Here is a 26,251-nt window from a genome sequence, read left to right on the forward strand (position 1 = left end):
AGGGAGACTCCAACTTGGACATTAACCTCTTGTTTCTCCCTGTAAGAAGGTTGGGGCTGATTTTAGTTTTCCTAGGTCAGTCCCTAGCCAATTGAATACAGAAAAGAAAATACCGAAGTATGTTTCCTAATTTGAACATTAGTAGCTTTATCATGGAGGAATCTCCCGAAGCAAGGAACGTCAATGTCATTATTAAATCTAATGAGTGCTTCTGCCTTTGAAGTGGCAGCAGGACTTTGGAAATTGATCTATAAGGGAGCCCAAATTTACCCCTGCTCTTGAAATAACACTTCTATGTCTTTTTATGTAAAATGATGCATGAATGTAGTCATCCCTTGTGAATTGTGGTCACCAGTACACAGGTGGCTTCTAACTTCTGTTTGATCCACCTTCTTCATTCAGAATGGCTTGGTTGCTTTGGGTGACTGTTCTCTGACTTCTGCCATCAAACTAGCAGAGTATTTTCCTAGGTTTATTTGTTTGTGTAATGTTTCATTTGTAAATGGGCTGTACTGTTAAGTTAAGGCTGATTTCTCCCATTTGATTCTGGGAATTGACTCATCACTAGAGAGTCACAGTAGTCATTAATTGCCCTTTATGGACAAGGTCCCATATTTATTTTTATTACCTGACTTGTGCCTACATTCCAGGCATGCCAGGAATCAATTTTCCTGTAGTATGTGCCTGCACAGTTGGTGGAGGGAGGTGGGTATCTGCAGCAGGTGTTGATTCAGTTCACCTAAGTCAAGCATAAGCCACTGCACCCATCCATGAGCTGTATAAATTTACTTTCAGCAGTATTTCCATAACAGTTAAACCTTTTATAAGACCATTCCTTCATTGTTATTCCTGGGTGCATATTCCTGCCTCCTTCCCTTGTGCCTGCTGTGCTATTCATCCTACAGTCAGCTCCATTAGGAGAGACCTAATCAGAAGATCATTAACCCTACAATAGAGAAGTGAGTGAGGTTTTGCCATGTTAGCCCTGCAGATCAGCCTACTGCAGTACTGCAGGATTATATGAATACCAGTGCATGGAAGCAGGAGGAACGTACTATGAGTTTGGGAAAAGAGGATGATGGTGACTCAAACTCAGTCTAAAAAATGGTGAAACTGTCCTCAAAGTGGGGGGGAGGAGGGAGCGGGACTTTGAATCCCACTCCATTTATCTCATCCTAGTAAAGATTTCCAGGCAGGTTCTACTACTTACATGTGTGGGCAACATGACTTTAAATTGGAATCCTGCAGAATATGACAAAAAAAGAACTGTGGGGTGGAAGCTGCATATGTTTTCAGCAGGTGATAGGGGAAGCCAAGGACCTGGCTTCTGCCACTCCACTGCCACTCCTCCAGGAGTTCCCATCCTCTTGCATCTCCACCACCCAGTGCATCCACTGCAAAGGAGATTTTAGAACCAGATTTCAAACAGATATTTGTGAGGACTGTTTTTCCTTTTTTTTTTTTAATTTTTTTTTTTTCCAATCTTTTTATTACTTATTGCATTGATTGTTGTAGTGCTAATTGTAGTTTAGGGATAGTAACATTTTATTTACTAAGAAGAGGATTGGTTTTCCTATAGTGTGCAAAATACCAAGAATTTTTTAATGGTAGCTTGCTCTTTATTAGGGCAGTGGGTCAACAGGGATTCCTTGAAATATTCAGTTACTCTGTTTCTTGTTTTTCCTTTCCACTTTAAAGTGTGTCATTTTAGACTGGCTGGTTAAGTCAGCTTTCCATTCTGGTGAAGCAAGTAGAAGCATGGAGAGAAGAAGATTAATATGTATCTGGAGCAAATGGCAGAAGGGAGGAAAGGAGAGAAGAATCAATTCAAGTCAAACAATTGCAGACAGTGAGTGAAAAATTAATGTGTCTAGGGAAACTGGAGGAAAAAAAACAAGAGCAACAGTGCAGGTCTGCTATAGATACAATATATTTCTGTTCAGACAGTCAGGGAATTGTACCAAGTTTTGAGTACTAGTCCTTAAACAGGAATATTGCAGCAACACATTGCAGTAAACTTAAGTTGTAGAATAACTCTGTATTTGTTCCAGTGCCATGGTGTTGTTTCCAGCGAGTTTCCAATATTATACATTGTCTGCCACTGTAAGGTCAAGCAAGTCGCCAACGAAACCACAGGCGAATTTCTGCGAAGGCAGACTCATTGGTGCCTGCCAGTGTGCTTTTGGGTACATAATGTTCAGCTCACAGCATATTTTCATTCATGAGATTACTTTTTTGTTGTTAAAGTAGCTTTTATTTCTTTCGACTTTCTATCACCGTTTATTCATTCACTCAATCATTAAAGGCCTTCTCTTACTTGATTTGGAACGCGTCAAAGGAAGACCAAATGAAACCATTTTCTAGCTAATCTTTTCCTTGCATATTCTTGTTACATTATGACTAATAGTGTGCTGTCCTCACTTACGTAACATTCATATGGGAAATGTTATGATTAACATCTCTGTAAAGTGAATCCTGAAAGTGAAGGAGTATATGAAAGACAGTATGGCTTAGAACAGGAAGCTGTGTCAAAAGCACGGCTATCACGTTGTGATCTCAAGGGCTTTATAGCTGGGAAACACTACATAAAGGGCCGTGTAAAAGCCTCAGGATGTGTAGCTTTAATAGTCATCAATATTAATGGGGAGAATATAAGATCAGCTGCTATTCTGTAACAGTAAACCTCTTTCTGGCTTGGTCCGGCAGTTTTTCAAAGCCCGAGAAGCTGCCCAGCAGATAACAGGCACACACAACCCGTGTTATCTGACAGCACATGCTTGGGGTTTAGCAGCTGTGGGGGCTAAGCTTGACATTTCCTACTTGGGTTTCACTGAGTTGTGATGTATAAGTAGTTTTTAAATTTCAGCAACGTAAAAAAAAGAGAAATTATGTTAGCAGAAGAAATAATGTGAAGAAAAAGCATCTGAGTGGCAGCGTGAGCCACCTCCAGCATTACAGACCATCCACAGGCTGTGTTTGGTGGCCATCTGTGCTGGGCCTTGGCACCCACACCCCAATATCCCCTTGCTGGCAACCACTCAGCATCCTTTCCATGCTGTGTTTTCCCACTGCACTGCTCATCAGTTCACACAGGATTCACTTCAGAGTTTGAATGCTTTTTAGGCCTCAGCTTCTCACAGCACAGCTCTGTAGGATGGAGCTGTGGCCACCCCAGGCAGGGACAAGCTGAAGGGCTGCACAGCACGGCGTTGGGTTTCAGGTTGGGTGCTCCTGAGCATAGCGCTTTGAAAACTTGCATGGATGACTGCTTACTGATGCCATAAATGTTGTGTTTCTAAATAAATGCGAGCACTGGTTTTGTTTTTGGAAAACTGGTGAATAAGGATTGATCAAGTTTCTTGGTAGACCCTTGTGCCTGAAGTGTAGTGATGTATGTCCTGGAGTTATCGTAGAGATTTCAGGAATGCTGTTTTAGTATATTTCAGTAAATATGAAGAAAAAAAATGAAAATTCACCATGAAAGAATATCCTTCAAATTCAGTTCTCATTCACATTAGAGAGTAATGAGAATTCTGAATAATTTGGGTAATTGGGTCATCAATGATAGTATGTTGACTGAATGTAGGACAAAGGATTATGTTTAAAGTTGAACTGCTCTTTTTTTTTAACTGCTTTTTTAAGCATCATAATGAAAAGTAATAGTAAACATGATTCGATAGAACTGTAGTGTAAGCTTTCTTTTCTTTTAAATAGTTTTCCTACTGGAGTAGGTATCTAGACAAGTGGCCTATCAGTTCTTCTTACATCATAGAGTTAATACAGAGCCGTCAGCAACTTCCAGCTTAGACCTTTGTCTTATGGCTCTGTATTGCCATGGCATTTCCTGAGCACACCACAATGAGATGAATATCTCGTTTTTGCTTGTGTCTTGTCTTTTCCTCCTTGTGTGTTCAAGTCTGCACATTATTTGCTTTTGCCAAATATATCATTCTGTTTTCAGAAAGCCTTGAAGATTAGATTCCTCCCTGAGTTGGAGAGTTAATTCACAAAATATCCTACTACCTTTTTCAAAGGGACAGATCTGTGCTTGATTGTTATATAGAGTTCGTGTTTTTTCAGTTTTTAGAGGATTTTGTTATGCAAGATATTTTGCAATTCCTGGATCAAGGGGAGTTGGGTTCTGTTTATGCCTTGGATTGTCAAGAAGTGGTTTCTGTAGCATCTGCAAAGCGCATGTGATGTGTGTGTGTTTTTTTTGGCACATTCGTTGCAGTGAGGGATGTTTCTGTCTTGGGTGTTATATACAGTTTCTTGCAGAAGAAGCACATTACAGAGCATTTAAATCTAGCTGAATTCCTCATTAAAGCTTTAAGGAAGGTGTCTTCTTATAATCTTGTCTAACCTGATACTCACAGTTAATAAATGGAAACAGAGATATTTATCGAGTGGTTTTCACAGCTTTTCATCGTAGTGTTAAAATGGGAGTACAAGAACATCAGTCATGATTCTGAAAAGTTCTAAGCACAGGCTTGAAGTTGAACCCTCGGCTATAAAGTTTATTACTTCAGAAGTTTGGGCTTGCCCTCCCTCTGGGATGATGGGAAAGATGTATTTTTTAATTTAGTGGTGAGCATTACAGTTCTAGCGATATTTGTCCAGGTCCCCTGTGCCTTGTATTGTGCCCTTTGTGCACGCTCTGGGAAGTCCCATATGCTGTTTGCAAAGAGATGCCCAGCAGGGCACTTGTGAGGAGGCAGCTGTCTGGTGGCTGTTATGGGAGCAGTGCTGGGGAGGAGAGGTCAGTGCTGAGCTGAACTCGCCTGGACAGCACGCATTTACCTCTGCTGAGTGATCACAGCACGTGGTGATGCAGTGTGAGGAAGAACGCGGCAATGGTGGGCATCCCACATACAAACCAGGTGCAGAGTGCTGCAGCTCGCAGCGTGGCACAGAGCAGAGGTGCAGCCGTGGGGCTGGCTTGGGGCAATGCCCTCAGAGCAGCTCCTGCCCAGCTCCGTGCTGGCGCTGGTGTGGGAGCCTGAGGAGCAGCTGCTGCGGCACAGCTTTCCATTTGAATTTGCCTTTGTTTTGTGAGTCACTGCTCGCAGTTCCTGCTGCTTTTACTTTCCTCCAGGAATGTGTTTGCACGATTTTAGCTGTGCCTGAATTACTGTAATTGTGTAATCTTGTAGCAAGTCATCATGCAAATATTGAACTGATGGAAACGTGTTCCTTCAGCTGGCTGTTGTGTCTTTTTGCTCTGTGTTTTGTTATCGGACAGTTTTACTGAGCATATACTCCATTCAAGCATATACTCCATCTCCAATTTCTGCAGATAGCTTTATGGGCAGGATCTGAACACACATTAAAACATCACAGGGTTACTCTAGGAAAACACATGCCAAAACATAAATGTCAACCAGTTAACTCAGATAGAGGGCCAGCTTTGTGTGCAATGAGTAATTGAGCAACTGCCCAGTCACAGCAGGCTTCTTAAAGCAGGTGCCCTCTGCGAGTTTTGAACCACAAATTGTAACTTGTTTTTTTAAACTATGGTCACCTTTCACATTTTCAGCAAATGTAGGAAAGATTATGGTGTCGAATCAGCAAGACACCTGATTCTTCAGTACCTGCATTCAATAAATCTTCATATAGACTTTGGAATAGGTTACAGATGAAGCATTTGATTGGAAAAAAGCTTGAGCAAGCACGTGCAATCCTTAACTTTTACATAGAGTTACTGTACTCATTTCTGACAGGTCCAGAAAATGATTGTCACAGGCAGGATGCACTGGAAATATGGAAGCAATCCATATGTCATCAGCATCCTGCTCGTTCTTTCTGTAAATACTTTGCAAGCATTGTCACAGGCTCTGCTGTGCCCTGCTGCTGACATGGGCTGCAAAGCCGAATTCCATTTGAGCTGAAGTGCAAACACTTATCTGTTGACACAATTTTCAACCCACAGTGAAATGCTGGAGCAAATTACACATATTCTGGTTGACAGGGAGCATGCAAGATTTTAAATGGTGATGCTACCTCCCCCCTTACAGATCTATCTGTCACCCTTATATTTATCACCAGTTGTGAAAGCTACTAAGGAATCTGAAAACTGGGGCCAGTATTGCCAAATATTTGAAATAGGATTAGACTCTGAACCACCCTAAGAGACGGAAAGACAAAGCAGCATCCTTACTCCCATGCAGTTGCAGAATTGTACATTGTTTGCTGATGGAATCGGGTGCAGAGATTGAAAAGTACTGAAGCCCTTGCAGAAGCCCAGGTTTTCCTGGTGCCTTTTGCAGCTTGAGTGGCGTGTTGCCTTCCCTGATGTCTCCTTCTGCCTTTCCAGGAGAGTACTGCGAGGTGAACGCCCGCTCCGGCCGCTGTGCCCCAGGCGTGTGTAAGAATGGAGGGACCTGCGTCAATCTGCTGATTGGGGGATTCAAGTGCGAGTGCCCACCAGGAGAATATGAGCGGCCCTACTGTGAGATGACCACCAGGAGCTTCCCCCCACAGTCCTTCATCACCTTCAAGGGGCTGCGGCAGCGCTTCCACTTCACCGTCTCCCTCATGTAAGTCCATGTTCTGTCCCCATCCCAATGGCTCCTAGCACAAGGTCTGGCTTCTCCCCTCAAGGTTGAGGTGTGTTTATTAAATATCGTAACTAGCTGAATTATCTATATGTAGAGGTCTCTGGGGGGGATTTCTGGCTCTGACTCTTTCAAGTGGGGCAAAATCACATTGTTTGAAAGCGTTTAATTTCTGTCCTGTGCTGTTGAGGTTCTAACCATTTCTCTTTTACTACAGACTTTTACTAAAAATTTCTTTGCTAGGAACTTTGTGTTTTTGACAAGCAGTTTATTTACCTCCTCTGCTTTGGAGATTAGTATTTGGATATACATAGTTCTTTCTTGGTGAAGTGCTTCACACAGCTGAGAGGGCTCATCCCAGCCCTCACAGGCTTTTAGGGGACCACCAGAACAGCAGCATCTGGAGAGAGGACAGCAACTGATGTCACTGCTCAGGGGGATCACAGAGTAATATGCCAAGCCAAGGGTCTGCTTGCTAACCTTCCTTTGCTCTAGAGCTCTTATAGGCTGAGTTTTGCTCTGTGGGGAGATGGTGTGGGGAGAAAGGCCTTTCCAGGCAATGGGGTGGTGCCGAACCACAAACTCCATCCGCATCTCAGCAGCCCTTGGCCAGAGAGGCATGAGAGTGGATGGTGGGTCAGTCAGTCATAGCTGAACAAAGGCTGGTGCTCCTCGGGTTCTGGTTTCCAGACTCATGTCTGGAGCAGCCCTGATTGTCACAGCTTCTCACCTTGCTCCTCCTTCATGAAGCTGCCTTCAAGAGCAGCTCTGCTTCTCGTCCCATCCTGGCTGCCACATCCCTGTCCCATTTGCCGTGACAAATCCATGTTGGACAGACTTCACCTGGGCTGTCTGTCACTTCTTCCGTGGGGACAATTGAGGAGCTCTGGGGTGAGGAGAGCAATGGTGACAGCCACTGATATACAGTAGGGCTCTTCTCCACTGATTCAAGACTGCCTAGGTTAAAAAAAAGAACACTTCTAGAGAAGACTTTCTTGCTCAAGCCATGTCTTTGTCTGCCATGGAGTGAGAACCTCAGATGGAAATTCATGTTTCCTCTGGAGAGGGTGCAAGTTTTGCAGCTCTCCCACGGTCAGGGTTGACCTTTGGTTGTCCCTCATGGTTGACTTTGAGTAAATAGTGCAAAATGTGTCAGCTCAGACCTTGGTGGGCAAGGTCAGAAGTTTGTTGGTCTGTAAAGCAACAGATGCAACAACAGAAGCATTTTGTGTGTCTGTCTAGAGAAAATGCTCAGGACTGAGAAGTCACGTCATCAGGCACGTGTCCCATGTCGTGCTTGGCAGATGCTTGCTGTTTTACTTCTGACTGGGGATAGGCAGGTTCAGAATTTTATGGAATCTTGGAAATTACAGTTAAATCTGGATGTGTGGATGCAGTTTGCATGCAAGCCACGGCAGGGAAGAGTTGTGCCTGAGAAGGTTGGTTTAGAGCATCAGACCTAAATACACAGAAAAGCTGAGAAGCAAAAGTCTCAGTTGGCCTTGTCAGATCCACACTAAGAGCAAACAAAGGAGCGGCCTAGGCTGGCTGCCAGCATAAATTACCTGCAGTACCCTTGGAGTGTCCCCACAGCCACATGGTGTCATTTTTCAGGCTTTCAGGAGGAGATCTTTGATGTGTAGGGTCCTTCACATTAAGATGACTCAAATTCTCTGCATGGGTGTTATTAAAAAATAATAACTTGCCTTCATATGGCAGTGCTTGCCCCATGATTTCTTTGGCATCTTTCAGTTGAGATGGCATACTTAGTCCTGAACTAAACATTGTACAGTCCACTCAGTGTGACTGTAAAAAGTGTAGGTCATCCTGGGCTTCATTCCATGCTGTCCAGGACAGTGATATTTTCAGCTTTTTGTAACTGAAGTTTTTTTGGGTTTTTTTTGCGCTTGCTGGTTTTTTGGCTTTTATTATCCTTCAGTACAGGTGGAAAACGTTATGTGAGGAGAAGCAAGAATTAGTGGTTGGATTAGACAGCGGATTTGCCTTGGCGTATTTCATGATGTGGGAGCATTCTTAACATCACTGGGTGTCCGGCTTCCTTCAGGCTTCAGTGACTCATGACCTGCTCCTGACAAAGAGCAGGGTGCTTGTGTACTCTACATCCATAAGTAAAATGGGATTTTTTGAGGGGGAAAAAAAGAAAAATGTCGTATGTTTGTTATGAGCTTAGCAGATGAGCGAACACCTCCAATGCAAAACCGATTTAGGACATGTGGATTTCATATGGTGTGTACTGCTGCTAACAGAATAGGTGCCACAGTGTTCCTAATGAAAAGGGTAAAAGTGGGAAAATTTGGGCGCAAGTTAACCCTAAATATGTTTCCTTTGTGCAGTTATTCAGGGTACTGACCAAGCGTGTCTTTCTGCCCCCAACTCTATACATCTTTGCCTCTTCCCAAAGGCTGCTACTCCGCCTTCTTCTCTCCCAGAGATACCATCAGTGAAGATATTTTCTCACCGTGTGTTCAGAATTCTCTAAGAAAGTTGTCTTTTGTTTCCTGTGCCCTGAGTTCAAAAAGATCTCTTCCATTAAAGCGTAATGTTTTTATTCCCCTGTGACATTTTGGCAAGTTCAGAAGCAGCAGTGCTGAGCTAAGGATATGATGCGGCACGTGCTTTGGGATAGTGCAAAAGAGTGGAACTGAGCACACACTGAGTTAACAGGCATAAAAAATAGAAAGATACTTTGCTTTTTTTTAATTAAAATGATGGTAAAGTATTGTAGCTATATCCAAAAAAATATTTTCAAGCAAAACTAAGTTTCCTGTTGTTGCTGGTTAAACAGATTCTGTCAGCTCACTCAGACGCTTCTCGTTTCCTTTGCCCTTATATCTAACCTGGTTAGATTTGATCGAAAAAGTTTTGATGAAGCAGACATCCACCAAAAAATGAGATGCTACAAAATGTTTTACAGGGGCTTTATTGCTTTGGATGAAATGCTTGAGTGGAAAAAGTAAAAGCTAAATTAATGTTTGATAATATTGAAATATTTCAATGGTATTGTCTTAATTCATTTAGTCCAACTTTTACTTCCTTTACTATTGTTTTGTACTATGTCAAAGAATGTAGCACTATTTAGAAATCAAATGGTAGTACAATATTTTGATTGATTATAATGGATACTCTTTAGAATTTGTGTTTTGTTGGAAATTTCAAAAGTTTGACTTCTGTGCTTTGAATCAGAACAATTCATTCTCTTCCTCTAAATATAGTGTTTTCTATTTTAATGGAACAAAGATGTACATTCTCGTATAGCTCAGATTCAGGCCTCTGCTTATGACAGTCAACTTTGGTTAAAGACATTCTTTGGATTTGAATAATTTTACTTCAAGTATCATTTGGAAGCCATTTGGAAGCACAAGAAATTCCCATGGTTGCCTCTCTGTAGGGAATATTAATCTTTGTGAAAATGAAGCTTAATAAATGTTTGCATTTGTAAATAGATGAGAGCTGTGTGCAAATCCCCAAAGCTAAAAGGGTTCGATTTAAAATCATAAAACACACAGAAATTTTCAGAAAACATTCTGTGCTGGTGAAAAAGCAGCTTTTCTAAAAGAGGACTTGGCTGTTTTGCGGCAGGAAAGGTGTGATATATCCCATATTGGAAACAAGAAAAATAAACATGCACGCATTGGAACTGATTTAGTGGAATTGTTGAAGTGTTTATTTTCCTTCCTCCGATTGGCTTTACTGTTGATTGATGAGCCTTGATGATCCGTGTGGCATTATTCAGATGCCTCTTATCTTTCTTTGGCCCTTGCTTCCCCAGCAGTTCTTTTTGATCAGTTTATGACGCCCCTTGTAGCATGCAGCACAAGGACAGTGAGCAGGCAGCAGTCCCCCCCTTTGATGTCAAACTGCTTTCTGCCTTTCCAGCTCTGCAAAGTGCAGGAACTGCTACTGTGGATAGCATCAGATACTCACTCTGAATTGCGTGCCTGCATCATTTCGCCTTTTGTTATGATCACCATCCACAGCAGGTCTCTGTAATTTCCATCGCAGTCTCCTCTGTCAATGTGAAAAAACCAAAAACTTAAATAAGCTGCTGCTTATTTAATTTTACAATTTTCTGTCTGAAGAACGAGCCGAAGGCTTGCATTTCTGGCTGTGACCTGACCACTTGTTTCCTCATTCCAGGTTCGCAACCAGGGAGAGGAACGCTCTCCTCCTCTACAATGGGCGGTTCAACGAGAAGCACGACTTCATTGCCTTGGAGATCATTGAGGAGCAGATCCAGCTCACGTTCTCTGCAGGTGGGGTGGCACTGCAGGAGAGTGTCTCTGCTTACGGTTCTGAGATCTTCTCAGCCTGGCTGAATTTGCTGCCTTGTATTTGTATTTGCTGCCTTGTTAATAGAGTAACTGGCTGATGCTGTGCAGTTAACGATTGACAGAGGGTGTTGCAGAGTGCTCCAGATTGTAGCACTTTGTGGTGGTAACACTCGCTATCGTAGACAGGAGCTTGTCAACATATCAGTTATAAAATCCAGAGTTTATGAGTACTATAAAAGATTAACACTAGTCTGACAGCCAGTGCTTGCTTAAATGAGACTTCATTTTATTATGCTGGGATAAATGTTGTGTATTTATGTATTTTTATACTATGTCAGCAGTGAAACTGTATTCTAAAAAATACCTGTGAGCCAAAGCAGACAAATGAAGAATGCTTGCCATTCTTTATTGCCTGTGCCAAGCCGTACATCGCTGGAATCCATCAATGCCCACTAGGAGCTCCTCCCTGCCCTGTAATCCACAATAAATTTTGGAGAACACACCTGATCCCTCATTGCCAAGCTGGGCTAGAGAACATGAAATGGAGGCTTTGGCATTTGCATTCTTTCTTGGCATCTTTTGATGGTACCATGAACAGAGAGAGAGGAAGGCCGATGAGCGAGACTTGGGATGGTCCATGTCACTGTCACTGTGGCTTTCTCTCAGTTAATAAGTGTCGTACTGAAAATCAACCCTGACATTAACAAACTTTTTCCTGATGAAAGTGTGATTAGAACAAGCTCTTACTCTTCCATTCTCAACAAAGGGATTTTTCCGGGGTTTAAATTAAAAAACAAGACCAGCTATGCTCATGTCCATAACAGGGGTAGCACAAGAAGCTGTCAGAGTGCAACTGAAGCACATTGAAGCCAGCAGGAATGAACTTCTGGACTTCAGCAGGATTGCTGAAGCAGTTGGTGGAGGGGATGTTTTCAAGTGGGACGAAACATATGCCTGAGTAGGGCTGTTGTTCCCATGTGTTTTATTGCATGATGGGGGGAAACATGGAGGCCCAGGAACTGAGGTTGATGTCACATCTGCCTGGTGCTGGAGGAGAAGGGCCTGGCCACCTGGGCCCAGCCCTGCAGTGTCCTGCAGCAGGGACCCAATACATGTAATCAGCTGAGACATTTGTAGCTCTGTACATGGCACATACCTCCGGAAATAAATTATCCTCTTATTTCCTGGTCTCCTTCAAAGTCGACATGCAGGCTCTGGTTGACTCTCACTTATCTCTTTGAAAGGAGAGACATTGCAAGAAATAAAGCAGTTGAAGCAACAGGCTCGTGCTGGTGATACACCCTCCCTGCCAGTGACAGCCATGGTCATCAGACTGCTCTGTAAATCCTGTGTGACCCCATTCATTTACCAACTGTAGTTAAGTGCATATGTGGACTATTAGGGTAGAAGATACTCCAGTTTCATTTCTCCTTTATTACCCAGAAGATGTCCAAATTAGAATGCATTTTCAGTGGATTAGTGTAATGAAATAACGTGCTACTGGTGGAGAGATTTGCTTTCTTCTGTATCTCTGTTCCACTTGTCTAAACTTGAATAAAATTGCTAGGAAGACACCCTGAGGATGAATGAGAAAAAAATCAACTTGCACTTATATGCATTTAAATGTGGAGGAACTCTTTTAAAATACAGGAAACTAAATTTAGATTTGCTCTGCTGCACCCCGGAGCAGGTCTGATCCTGTACCTTACAAAAGGTATTTTCTTTGGAAGAAGAATGGTTTACGTTTTATAGTTTTAAGTGGCATTTAACGAACAATGCAAGTTTTGGACACCTGATCTGACTGCTTTACCTGTTGCAACAACTTTTTCGCAGAAAGCAAAGCAAAGTGACTGAAAACCAGGAACATTCCTATTGCAAAAGCTTTTTAACTGAATAAAAAATATATTTTTACCACATTTCTATCAGCATATGATTAAAAGCATCGCAGCAAGGTGTCAAATGTATTCAACTGATATGAACGGAATTACATATAATAGGAGCAAAAGGAATAATGCTTCACACAGGGTAAAGCATTTGTTGCAAGAAAAGAGCAGAAAGTACATTTTTAAGCTCCACAATAATGTTGACTTATGGGAGGGAGTGAATTTTCCTGTGGGTTATTTTGTAGAACTTTCCAACTGTTTAAAAAAGAAAAAAAAAAAGAGAAAGGGAAAAAGGACAAAACCTAGCAATCTGCTCTCCTTGCCAAGCCTTTTATGTCCTTTCAACACGAATGTTTATTTTGTTGCTACCTTGGAGCAGATATGCATGGTTACTGAGCAGGTTGTGCTTACTCAGACCTGATTTTAAGGCTTCTACTTTACAATTGCAATGTGAAGAGCTTGCTTTCCAATTTAAATACTGAAGGGCTGCCAATAGTTTCATTAATCACTTGTAAAATTTTGCTGAGATCCACAGTTACTGTTCCTGTGTTTTATACGTAACTATCTGACATGGTCTCATCAGGACTCCTGACAGACTGGAACTGACTGGAAGTAGGATTCTGTTCCCTAAGAAAATATCTTGGCATAGAATCATTAGAATTGAAAAGACCACTAAGATCATCTATTCCAGCCATCAGCCCATCCCCACCAGGCCCAATGACCACATCCTTCAGTGCTACATCCATGTGGTTCTTCCACATCTCCATGGACTCTGACCCCACCACCTCCTTGGGCAGCCTGTGCTGCCGCCTCACCACTGTTGCTGAGAAGAAATTGTTCCTAATATCCAACCTGACCACCCCCTGCCCTCTCTGCTGCTGCATCATGCCCTTTATGTGAAAAAATGTAGTGTGCTGCTTCTGACAGAAATGTAAAAAAAGTCACACTGGCCATTGTAGCAGTGACTGTATCTACACAACACCTATGCACTCTGCAGAAAGCATAACAGAAAATAACACAGTTCACCAGAATATGTAAGAAGCTGTTTTTGTGTTTGTGCACCAAAGTAAGAACAGTAAACTGGGGCTGTTTACTGCCTCCCTGGACAAAATCCCCAATTCCTCCATGAGGAAGTAAGGCGGCTGCATCCTGCGCCCAATGAAGGTCACGCTGTGTTGCAGTGCGGGATTCGGTGGAGTTGCAGAAGCACTGACCCCGATTCTCTTCTGCTGTTGTTGCAGGGGAGACGACCACAACGGTGGCACCATTCATTCCTGGCGGGGTCAGTGATGGGCAATGGCATTCGGTCCAGGTGCAGTACTACAATAAGGTAAGGGAAATCACACTGGCGATACCCCTATTATTTGTCAGTAATAGAGACACGCGTCACTGAGCTCTGCTGATGTATGCAGGTGACCCAAACTGTATTTATTTAACCAGCTCTGCATGAATGGGGCTGGTCTTGCTCACTGCCTGCGTCAAAGCTTCTTTCTGAGCTTTACCTCAAGAAGGCAAAGTCTGACCTTGTATGTCCTCCTCAGAACTGCCACCAGACATACCTCTAGGTACTTGCAGCTCTTGCAGCTTTCAGTTCTTCAAAACCTTCTAAATATCAGTGTGTCTAAAATGACTGACACACTGATGTGAAGTTTTTGAGGAACTGTGCAGTACAGGAGCCTTCAGCATAGTGATTACAAACTACTAAGATGGAATTTTTTAAGGCAAAACAGAACTGCTCCGTATAACCCTATTTTCATGTGTGAAGCAACCAGTTTAGTCAATGCAAGCTTTCTGCTTTGGAAAATTTGATTGTAAAATGTGTGACGCTTTCTAGTAACTGACAGCTATTTTACTACATTATTTTTTGTCTGCGTATGAAAGGATGTGCAGGAGGAATGCAGCAAGTATGACTCTATGCTGTCGAGGGACTCAGAGGGGCTGTCCCCATGGGGACGGGTCAACATGTGCTCTCTTAGGAGCTGTCACAAGGAGGCTCGGTTTGATGAGATGGGAACTTGTGCGAAGCAGCCACTTTGAGAAGCAGTAAAGTGCAGGCATTTAGGGGGTGCAGTGTGCAGATGGATGTCAGAGCTCTTCAACCTACAGCAAAAATGAGAGAATTTGTTTAGTTCCTGAGAAGCGCTGCTTTTAAGTCCAAAATGACAGCATTAGGAGGGATTACATAAGGAAATAGAGGAGTATTGTTGGCTGTTAAAAAGGAAACAGGATACTAATGTGGGAAGCTGAAAGGAAGACGAAGGATTAATATGATCAGCAAGTTCTTTATTTCTCTTTGGTGCATCCTGTCAGCACAGTTTGTGTAGTGGGTTAAGTAGGAAGGTTTTCTTTGGACTCTTGAGTCCAAAGGGTCTCCTAGCTTAAGGATATTCTGCTGAGGAAGTCAAGATTTCATTAATTTTGTTGTTTAAACCCAATATACCTCTAGCTGTCCACTGTCTGGAACATAGAGAAACAGAAATGAAGCTTGACATGCGACTATACTTGCATCTCTGGACTCCATGAGGGCTTTCTTACTAAACATGTTGCCATGCCCTGTGTTTTTTCTCAGTGAAGAGCCAAGCATTTGCAGGGACAACGAGGAGATGCTCCCACTCTCAGCTCCCCGGTGGCAGGGCTGTGGCAGCTGCAGCATGGCCTGTGGAGCAGCTCTGGCACGCTGTCAGGGAGATAAGAGCCCAGGCAGCCCAGGACACTCTTTAAAAGGCAAAGAGATCTGACACAGGTGTTAAAAATAACCCCCTGCCTTGTTTTCAGCCAGACTGGTTGGTGTGTGGTGCTTGTGGTGTAGGGACTGGTGTTTTCCTGGCATTAATACAGGCACCCTGTCTTTTATTCCTCAGCCCCACTTCTTCCAAGGGGAATGAGCTGGTCCCCACTGTGTGGGGGGATTTTGGGGAGGAGAGGCATAGTGGGGAGGGCCCTACTGCTGACCTCATTCTGGTGCTGAGGGATGTGGCTGGGCGGCCCTGCGGGGCTCTGTGCCCTTCACCTGGCTTCTGTTTGCTGGTAAAGCAGTTCCCTGGCTACTTTGTATTTTAACGGGGCTGGAAGAAAAATGCCTGTGAGCAAGTTGAAAAGACAGAAATAATTTAGGGACTTGGGTTGTGCCAGAGTAAATGGGATGCTGTGTCTGAACTTGATGAGGTGAAGACATGTTTGGATAACAGTACACAAAACTCATGACTTAGCCTGAATCACACACAGCTCGTAGATGGGCAGAGGCAGGACAAGAGTTGCACTGTGTCTTGCACTGGTATTGTTTTGCAGGTGCTGCATCCTTCCAAAATCCCACTGCACAGTGCCATGTCATCACCCCATCTCTGCTTCTGCCCCTCCCTGTGAACCTCCCTGAGATAGGCACTCTTAGACTCATTCTTCTTCCTCAGTTTCTTTTTTTTCTGTTAAACTTCTTTAAAGTATGCTTTTTAAAAATACTATGCTTGAAACTGTTCAGATTATTTCCCTTTTTATTTCCCTTTTTCTTCATACAGCATCTAGCAAAAAAAAAAAAAAAAAGAAAAAGAGGCTTGGTCTTCTGTGGAACTTTTAGACACTGCTGCAATTCACATAAGTAGTATCAGATTTCTTCACAGCTGAGGTTAATTTTTCATCTTAAATTTTTGAGGAGAATGGCTAACAGACTTTGACACATAACCTAAAGTGCTTCACACCAAAGCAAATTTTCTGAGATGAGTTTCCACAGGTCTGGGAGCTGTTCTTGAAATCTGAGTTGATTGTGTTGGGAGACAAGCGCAGTCTAAGTAGTTTTTGGCATCTGCAGCTCTGGATGAAGTTTTGCTGAATGTCACTGAAATTTGGAATTCAGGAGCAAGTGAGCTGTGTATATGGCACAGCTCTCGTAGGAAGCTTCTGCAGCATTGGTTTCTCACCCCAGCTGGTGCTTTGCTGTGGGGTCAGCTCAGTGGTAAATGATAAGTAAATGTGAAGTAAGCGTAGAAATGACTCAAGGATTATTTTCTATGCTCAACTCAGGAGCAGTGCACTTGCTAAAACTACAGGTATCTTCAGTTCCACCTAAAAAATGTTATTTTACAATTGATTCCTCATTGTAAGGGTCCTCTGCCCCTGAGGGACAGACATTTGAGACTCAATAAGAGGAGGCTGGTCCAGCCCCCCTTTCAGATCTGACACCAGCCTGCCTCTGCCCTTCTTCACACATACCAATTCCTCCCTCAAGTCTCTGTTGTAAATGGGTCCCTTTCTGAATTCTGAGTGCCAGTCAGAAAAAGCAGAGGTAGTCCCACTGCAGCTGGTTGTCCCACACCTCTGTCCTGTGAGCAGTGTCCTCTGTAATTCTTCTTCCAGCCCATTCACTCACCGTGGTGATGCTTCCACTGAACACCCTTGGAAATGTGGAAATGTCTAAGTGAGACCTGGGGATGTCTTACTGACTAAGTGTTGGCTCTCTAACTGAATTCCCAGGTGGCAAACACCAAGAGGAAAGAATCTGTAGCTATATGAACTATATAACTCTTCTCTTGTTGCAGTTATATATTAAAAGTCTTGTCACTTACCCAGCAGCAAGACAATGATTTACACGTAAGCAGTATTTTTTGCAGTTACAGAGGTTTGCTGACAGCTGGGGGAAAGCAGGAGGAAAGCTGTTTGCTGATTCTGTTAGCTAAAACATACTAGCTTCTGGCAGCCTGATCTTGCAGCCATTAGAGTCAACGGTATTGAATTAGAGGTGACCTGCATGACCTTCTTTTTCAAGAGGTATATGGATCTATATAAAATTCAGAAGAAAAGAGATATTTGTATTAATTTGGAAAGAAAAGTGGCAAAAGGGGAAAGATTTAAACTTGGCAAATAATGCATTGATGGAAAACAGCAGAAATGCCTGCTGCTTGTTCACAGGGCAGTGGCAAAATGAGCACTTGCTTTGCCTTGATAGTCCTGTCTGCACAATGAGAGCACAGTCTGTGCTGGTTTGGTCGTTAATGGTCCTCTGGCTGAACCTGCAATAGTGAATGACGGTCAGTGGGTTAAGTGATGCTGATGTTTGTCAGTCTGGAATATGACCAAAACCACCAGGATGTTCAGTGATAGCAATGCTCAGTATCAGTAGTATCACAGAAATTAGCTGGCTTTCACTATGTGTACAGCATCATGCTGTGGGGTGTGTTTGGTACGGGAGATTTCAGTGAGCCTGGATAATGGGTGATGTTTTTAATTAAGTGAAAACTTCAAGCCGCCCTCCCAGACTTCTGATAGAAATTCAATTTTGTTGAGAATTTAAGATACACCATCACATTTATGTTAATGTTTTACCTAACTCATTACCTCGGGGTAGAATTCATCATTTGGCAAGAGATGAAACTGTTTTACGTATGGACATGTTCTTTTAATTATAGAGAGCACGAACATGTATATTTATATACTGTGCATTTTGTGTGTTACTTATGTATGTGACATCAAAGTCACTTAGGACGTTACTGTTCTGTAGGCAGAAGCTCATTCTGCGTCTCTTTAAGGAAGTACAGGGTAATTTTACTTAAATGATGGAAAATCTGGAAAGGGCAGAGAGAAGCATGCGATCTCGTGTGCCTGAAGTGCATTGCAGCTGCTGTGGAAGATGGGCTGCACAAATCCCCAAATGAATCACAGAGTGGCTCACAGCAACAAGGATGCTTTGGAGAACCGTGGCTGTGTTAGGTGCTTAGTCCTCCAGCTCCTAGTAAGGAGATATTCAGGACAAATGTCATGCTTCTTCCACAGCTGGACCTGTTTGACAACAGGTAGTAGTAAGGTGCTTTTTTTCACTCCTTCCTTGCATTCCCTGAAGCTGCTGAAGAGACACATGATTGCTGCTTCAGAAGCCTGGCTGCCTGGGGAGCAGCACCCATCACAGGGACCGGCTTTTTTCCTCCCCACAATGGGGTTAGCTGGCCTGCAACTGAGGCAAGCTGAAACTTGAGTCTTGCCAGCGAGATTGGGCTCTGAGCTCACTTGAGGGCTAGAATTTGCCCATGCCTTTTCTTCCAGAAGAGCTTGTGCCCATCCCTTTGAATGGTGGTTCTTCACTGTTGCCAAAATCCCCTCTGCTTCTGTGCCAAGACGCACACTGTAATTGATTTTCTGCACCTCGGGTACATTTTGCAGCTCTCCCCTTGTGCATGCTTGGCCTTCATGGCTGATCCTAAATGGTTATTAAACTATGCCTGTGTAGCTGTTGTACAGCATCAGCAGAATGAGTAATTTTAGGTGTACATCCACATATCACATTTTGTGGATGAACAGCAGCAGTGTTGGTAGTGGTCTACCTCTGGGTGGAAGAACTGAACAGAATCTGTACTTTCTTAGGGTTCAGGAGATGAAATGATTGAAGGAAAGGGACAAGAAAAAAAATAAAAGGAAAAAAAAAACCAAACAAAAGAAAAGGACATTGCAAGCCACTCCGGGGCAGTGCTTGGGAAAGGCTCCATTACCACTCACCTCCAACACCATGGGTTGGTCTGTTTGCCATCACCGATTCCCCTTACACTGCTTTTCCTTGCAGAAATCCTGCCCTGCTCCGCACTCTCATCTTCTCCTGCATACACCATGTGGGGAAACCAAGCACCTTCCAGCTCCCATTCTTCCTCAAACTGCTCCCCACCATGTCTGCCAGCCATGGCCATCAACACTGCTTCCACCAGCCTCAGCTTCCTTGTGTCCCCGCATGGGTTTCAAAATGGGCTCCAAATGGACTGAAAGAGTCAAGACGTTTAGTGGAGGTTCGTTTGCAAAGTACATTGTCACCAAAGAGATTCGCAGGCAGTTGAGACCTGATGACTCTACTGGGTACCAGCAGCTTTGGTTGTATACAAAGCAGCCTGCTTTCCCTGCCATTGCCTTTAGCGTGTCCCTAGTTAAGGAAGAGGTCCTGAGATCCATAGATAATGATACAAGAAATCTGGTCTAAAGTCTGGAGGTACATCTTGAGGTACTCCATCCTTTTCACCAGTAGCTTCTTTACTTTTGTGATTATTTTACTTGGGTGTTGCAGTTTCAACATGTTCCTCATCAGCACAGTTTCATGATGATCTTTATGTTTTTTCTGACAGCCCAAGCTTGTTTCTCTACTTGCTAGAATTAGCCATACCCCAGCATTTACTTTTATGCATAGTAATCAAAAGATATTAAGAGGCATAAATTAAGAGTTCACTTATTGATAGTATTGTTCAATTCTCTTGCAGTGAAAATCAAATGTAAAGCATATATAGGTCTGATCCAAAATACTCACCTTCACTCCACGCACACTCTCCATCTCCATGTACAATATTCATTGTATCTAAGTAATAAATAGTAATAAAGGATTTTACAAAGGGTTGGTGTTTAGCAGGTTCAAGGTAAAGCTTTCCTGTAATGGACAGGGAGCAAAGACCTTGAGATAGTAATGACAACATTTACACAGTCATGTTGGAGAGACAAAGTCAAGCCAGAATGGCTTTTCTACACAGGCACCTTCCAGACACCCAGCCCAGTGGCACCTTCTGGCTGAAGGAAAGGAAGAGGCTGGGTAAGCACACGCTGGAACATGCCTTTTTAGTGCAGTACCTACTGACCGTGTTGCAACTGCGAGCTCTTCCCGGATTCTGTCTTGTACAACTCCTGCATTTTCTCATTCTGTTGCATGTTATGCCTGCAACTCATTAACAGAATAATCTTTAGGATTTTCATTATCTTTATAGCAAACCTGTAACAGTCATCACTGCCTTTATTTTAGCAGAGCCTCTGTTTTGGCTCTTGAGAGCCAGTGTCGAGGGACTGGGAGCACTTCCAAAGGACTTCAGCAGACACAGGCAAAAGTTCCCTTTTAAAAATTAAGTTCCACCTCTGTGCTCGCACGTAACCATTGTGTTAATCTGCATTAGGGAGATGGATGTAGCACTTTATTTTGAGTAGGGTGGGATGAAATGCAGCAACCTGAACAGTCAGCCTTGCTCTGTGTGGCCCTATGCCAGGTGCCTTTGGGGCCTGCAGGCACAGGTCTCTCATCTTCTGAAAGCACGCTGTTCTCTGGTGACAACAAATTCACCTCTTGTGGAAACAGAATTATTCTTTATTTGGGACCAGTAATTCCTGTGAGAAGTGCTGGGTCTGTCCCAAGGCTAACAGGTGAACCAGAGCACAGAACAGGGGCTCAGCACAGACCTCTCCATGCCCCGCCATTGCCTGTCTCTATCCCCGTCTCTGTCTGGAATGAAGGCAATGTTTGCCCAGCCTCGACTTGCGCTCTGATGAGGCTGCCAGCTGCCCCAGTGATTGATGAGGTAAGCAAATGCTGCTGAATTGCCAGAGATTGCCAGCTCCCTGGACAAAAACCACCTTGCTGCCACCAGTCATTGGACCAAGGTTGGAAGATTTTGCCCTTATGGTGTCCAGGATGCCATCAACTATTGTTTATCTTGGAACGGTTAGAAAATTTGGCTGACAGTGAAATCCTTGGATAGGCATTGGGTGTTACAGCTTGTGCTGAGAGCACCTCCCACAACAAGGAGAGGCTTCCTTTCCCTTCCCTTTCATTTTTTTGGAGCTCTTGTTGAAAAGACAGATACAACACAAGTCAAATTGCTGGAAATGTAATTTGCAATAAAGATTAGATACGGCTTATGTAAATGGCTGTCACTCCTGACATCTGAGCAGACATAATTGTAATCTGAGGGAGAATTTCTGAAGTTAATCCTCCTGGTGGCTTCCAGACTAATTTGTTAAAGGATTGAGGGAGATTTTGTAAGTAAACAAAGCAGTTGTTGAAGGTTATGATATTGCCACTGTTGATCAGGTGTGGGCCCTCCAGAGTTGAATTCTGTCTTAGAGAAACTTGCTTTGTCCACAGTGTCTGTGATTAGCTCAGTCCTGGTCCAGCAGTTCTTGGCATCTCCTGGTGGTGAAAAATGCAAGGCATTAATTGCAGTGTTAAGCAAATATTTTTTTGGAGGGGAGGGAGGGCATTGTAAATACTGAAAACGTTGTGAGTTTTCATGATAGCTTAAGCATGGGAAAGCAGGACACCAAAAACAAAGGGGACAGAGCAGCAGTCCAGTCTTCTTTACCTGTAGTAAAGATTTGTCAGTGGCTACCTTCTTAAGTACAGCGCCTTATTTCACAAGGAGGGGTTTCTTTAGTTATACAAGGAAGATAAGCTATTCCATTGAAAAACTCACTTGCTTTGCCATTCAGGGCCGGAGAGGCATGTGTGTTTAATTTACTTTCCAACTAAAGAGGCCATGGAATTTTTACAGAGTTGCCAGTATAAGTCAAATGCTATCATGGTACTTTTCTGACAACTTTCTTAAAAGAACAGAAATTCCTGAATGAGTAGATTTTTGTGCTTTTGGTGGGTGGATTTGTATGCTCTTAAAGCATGGTGGTAGCTACTGCTGGAGGCACCCACTGAATATGGGTATGACCTTTGAATTAGAGGAATTTGTTTCTGTGCACTTGCATTATGTATCTGTACAGTAGGTTTTGGTGCTAGCAGGCATAGCCATTTAAAAAAGAAAAAAAAAGAAAAAATCCTTAGCAATTAAAATTACAAGCATCCAAAGGAAGGGAAAGAAATCAAATTTTCCATTGCTGAATGCAGGCCAGGATTTTACAAAGACCAAAATGTTGTTCTAGTCAAACACATAAAATGTACCTCATGTCTGAATGTAAAACATGTCATTTCCTACATGCTCAAAGCTCAGTTTTGAAATTGTCACGAGCAAAGGTAACCTCTGCAGAAATAGCTCAGTGTATGAGTCACTTCCTCATGATTCAGACTCCCATCCTTGCTGAGCCTCATCTCAGCAGCTTCCACAGAAGTCCTGAGGATTGTCAATGGAAGTCCTAGATAAGATCATTGGTTTGGTATACAGAAACTAAAGCTTGACAAATTCTAGGAATAACACACATCATTAACAGGTAAGGTAGATAATCTGCAGTTACCTATGCAAAGTTCTGGTGGTTTTACCATCCTTTGAAATCTTTAAGTCATGTCAGCTTTTCCATTTCCAAGGGAAAATTTTAGCTCAAGTGAGCAATGTTGTTGGGGCAGGACTGAATGGTTCTGTGGTGAGTTCTGTTTTATTAGGCAAAAACATGAGTAGATAATAGCATCAGTTCCTTTCACTCATAAAATGGGGCAGGGTCTTGTGAAAACCCATCCAGAGCCCCATCTTCTGTGTTGCAGGTGAGAAGGGTGAGAGTTGGGAAGGCAGGAGAAGTGTTGCTGTGGGATGCTCCCAGTCTTACACTCCTCCACATCCATCTAACACTCCCTTAGCACGACTTGCACTGGCCTGTGACAACCATTCCTTCTCTCCTAACCCTCCTGGAAATCACTACAGGGTTGTCTCGCTCATGTGTACTTTTTTTTAGTCCTGCTCTGACATGGTTGCATGGTTGCAGGTTTTAGCGGGCATAATGGGGCCAGCCTACCTGCTCTTGCAGAACGTAATATTTATTCTTGCAGATTTCAATTAGTAGTAATTGTTTTTGTTGATACATATATATTTTTTTCTGGTAAAGGATAAGTGAAAAGTGATTAATACCTGAGAAAGGAAATCAGGGCTAGGCTGTAGAGCGACATTCCATTGCCTTGACACAAAATAACAAATAACTGGCCTCTAGATTGTGTCTCAGGAAATGAAAGTGTAAAGCAGTGAAAGTCATCTGAGGGTCATTGAAATGCAAAGTGTGTCCTGCTCCCCAGCCCTGAATTGCTCAGCTATCTGTAACAGCTTGGAGAAATGTTAGGGAGGAAGTGGGCCAGGCCAGTACAGAATGCTTTGCTGTCTTTCTCTCCCCGGTGCTTCTGAAACATTATTCTGGCAGAATTTGCAAGCAACACCTGACATACTTGTTGTGATAGTGATTTTATATTTGCATGCAAAAGGGACGTTTCCAAAGCACTACCCAGGATTTTTGCACTGAGAGTCTTGAAGTCAAAACCAAACAGAGCTTAAAGCCTGCATCCACCCCTCCCCTTGGCTGGGCTTCAGCTGTGTGGTCCCCATGGCTTTGGGCTTTCTGCCCTGCAGACAGCCCTGGACAAGCTGGCACCAGGCAGCCTCGGTTGGCTCGAGCCGTCTAGCACCTTCACATCACAATTCTCCTTAAAGATTTAAGATTTAATAGATTTAATAGCATCTCCCCAAAAGGTGATTTTCAGATCCTCCGAAAGCTGAAGAGGCAGGAAGGTGGCAGGCTGGAGGGTCTTCAGCTCATCATCAAGCCTCAGCTTTGGTACTGTGCTGAAGGCTGGGCCCTGCAGAACCAACTGCTGTTCAGAAATGGGGAACAAGCAGTGGGGTTACCAAGTGACATTTAGCACTGTGACATGCTCAGTTCTGGTTTCAGTGACGCTGTGACATCACATAGTTTTCTTCAGGTTTGGCAGGTTTGGGTCCCAGTCATTAGGGTCGCACCTGTGGTGACAACCATTTATTTCCCTTCATCAAGTGCCACTATTTTTTGTGCGTTTCTGTTTCTGACAAAGTACATTGTTCTTCCAAAAAATGCCTCTGTCCTTTTTGTTGTTGCAAAGGAACATTTTCACCCTCTATTCTATTTTGGAGGGGGTGAAACACCGATTTAGCACGGCATGCTGTTTTCAGCAAAGTCATTGAAATGGCACCTCAGGAATTCAGTGCCAGGACTTTGAAGTGCACTGCTATCTCCCTTTAATCACACACTAAATCTATAGTAACTCACTAATTCCTGGTGAACTTTTCAGGCATTTTGCATGTCTGTGGAGTGAAGGGAAGCAGGGCTTTGCAATCACCTGGGGACCAGAGGGCCTGGGGGACTCTCACATGGTCCATATGGCAGTGTGGGACTCCTGGGTTTGATAGACCCAGTTGTGTCCCCGACACCTGCACTAAGCCACAGCACAGTCAGAATCATAGAATTATTAAGGTTGGAAAGACCACTAAGATCAGATAGTCCAACCATAACCAATCCCCACCATGTCCACTGACCATGTCCCTCAGTGCCACATCCACATGGTTGTTAACACCTCCAGGGGCAGTGACTCTACCAGCTCCTTGGGCAGCCTGAGCCAGTGCATCACTACTCTTTATGAGAAGAAATTGTTGCTAGTATCCAACCTGAACTTTTTCCTAATATCCAGCAAGATGTCACCTGGGACAAGGATAAGGGAGAGAGTTGGCTGTGTTGTACTATTTCTAGGTGTTACCTGCAACCTGACAGCAATTATGTTTTTGTTCTGGATGCATGAGTAGGATGTAATAAATACTGTATTTATAGACAGCAAAATATGTTTGGGAGTTGTGCTGTGATGTAGGGACAAATAGTGAAGGGAGATATGCTGAAGTGGGAGAGGAGAGCACCTGAAGGAGAACAATGCTGTGAAGGGAGCAGGTGGAAGGGAGGGAGGCAGAAAAAAGGCAAAAAAAATTTTCAGAGAAAGAGAGGGTAGGGAGAAGGGGCACAGCCATAGGGGCACAACAGAGAAGAGGAGAGGGCTGCAGGGGGCCAAAATTAGTCAAATCCAAGAGCATGCCTTGGCAGGAGTTGTGTGGGACTTGTGAAGATGCTGTTCACTCTCTGTGATACAAGGAGTACTTCTGGATGCCACCTGTGCACGCGCATTGCTCCCGACAGCTCTGCGGCGAGGCCCCATGCCGTTGCTACATGGTGGGACATGAGGTGGGACATGAGGCCGCTCCATCTCTACAGCTCTGAGAGCAGTGCTGCTCACATGTGCCACGTCCCCTGACTGTGTGAGAAGCCTGCCTGCTGGATGCAGCCAAAAAGGAGATAACAAACCAGGCCAGTAAAACCCGCTCAGCCCCACAGCCCAGCCTGAATGCGGACTACTGATGCTGCAGGGAGTTTGCCTAGGAAAGGAACTGGTCTGGTGGCTTTTCAGCATTTGCATTTTTGATTCACTGATGGGAAGCTTTGGGGTTTTCCTTTTCACTGTCACAGGCTCTCATGTTTCTCTATAGACTTGAGCCAAGTTTGTATAAAGAAATGCCATTAAAATATTCAGAGAGTAAAGGGGATGCATACATCAAAGGAACGAGGGTTTGATGTGAAATGATGCGGCCTGCTTTTCCCTGGTGACTCATCAGGAGGGATCCAGTGGATGTTTGTAAGAGATTTTCTGTTCTTCACGTCACTAATTTAAAAGGTGCTTTGGAAATCTCTAGAGGGAAACTGGAAAAAAGCAGAGATCAACATTAATGGTTTCTCTTAATCTAACCTAATGTAGAATTTCCCAGCTGATGAGAAGAATTCACAGCACAGCACTAAGTTTCACTGGCATTTCTCTCCTTCCTGCTGGCCAATGCGTTTGTTTTTTCCTGCTTATTTATTTATCCTCCTCGTGGGGCCGGCCGGGGGCTGCTGGCCGAGGCAGAGCGTGGCGGCAGGCGGTTAATGAGCTTTTTGACCAGTGAAGCAGCACAGCATCGCCTGGGAATCAGAGGGGCTCGCTGCCTTCTAGGCGTTGGATGGCAGCACAGGGGCCGGGGGTTAACGAAGG

At 43.6% G+C, this 26,251-nt stretch overlaps 1 protein-coding gene and 1 long non-coding RNA gene across 2 annotated transcripts in view; one reads left to right on the plus strand and one right to left on the minus strand.

Annotated features, from left to right (window-relative positions):
* CELSR1 (cadherin EGF LAG seven-pass G-type receptor 1) overlaps positions 1-26,251 on the plus strand; it is a 158,517-nt gene that overhangs the window by 78,205 nt on the left and 54,061 nt on the right. Inside the window, exons 3-5 of the mRNA XM_052681133.1 lie at positions 6,314-6,536; positions 10,713-10,828; positions 13,971-14,059. Coding sequence (XP_052537093.1) covers positions 6,314-6,536; positions 10,713-10,828; positions 13,971-14,059 — 428 coding nt within the window. The remainder of the gene's footprint in view (positions 1-6,313; positions 6,537-10,712; positions 10,829-13,970; positions 14,060-26,251) is intronic.
* Positions 10,214-10,586, minus strand: LOC128079703 (uncharacterized). The gene is made up of 2 exons (XR_008206290.1): positions 10,500-10,586; positions 10,214-10,373 (listed from the first exon to the last, which is right to left on the minus strand). It is a non-coding gene; the product is annotated as an uncharacterized LOC128079703 (long non-coding RNA).

This window comes from Tympanuchus pallidicinctus, unplaced genomic scaffold, assembly GCF_026119805.1.
Source record: "Tympanuchus pallidicinctus isolate F22 unplaced genomic scaffold, pur_lepc_1.0 scaffold19, whole genome shotgun sequence".
In the NCBI taxonomy this organism is placed as follows: Eukaryota; Metazoa; Chordata; class Aves; order Galliformes; family Phasianidae; genus Tympanuchus; species Tympanuchus pallidicinctus.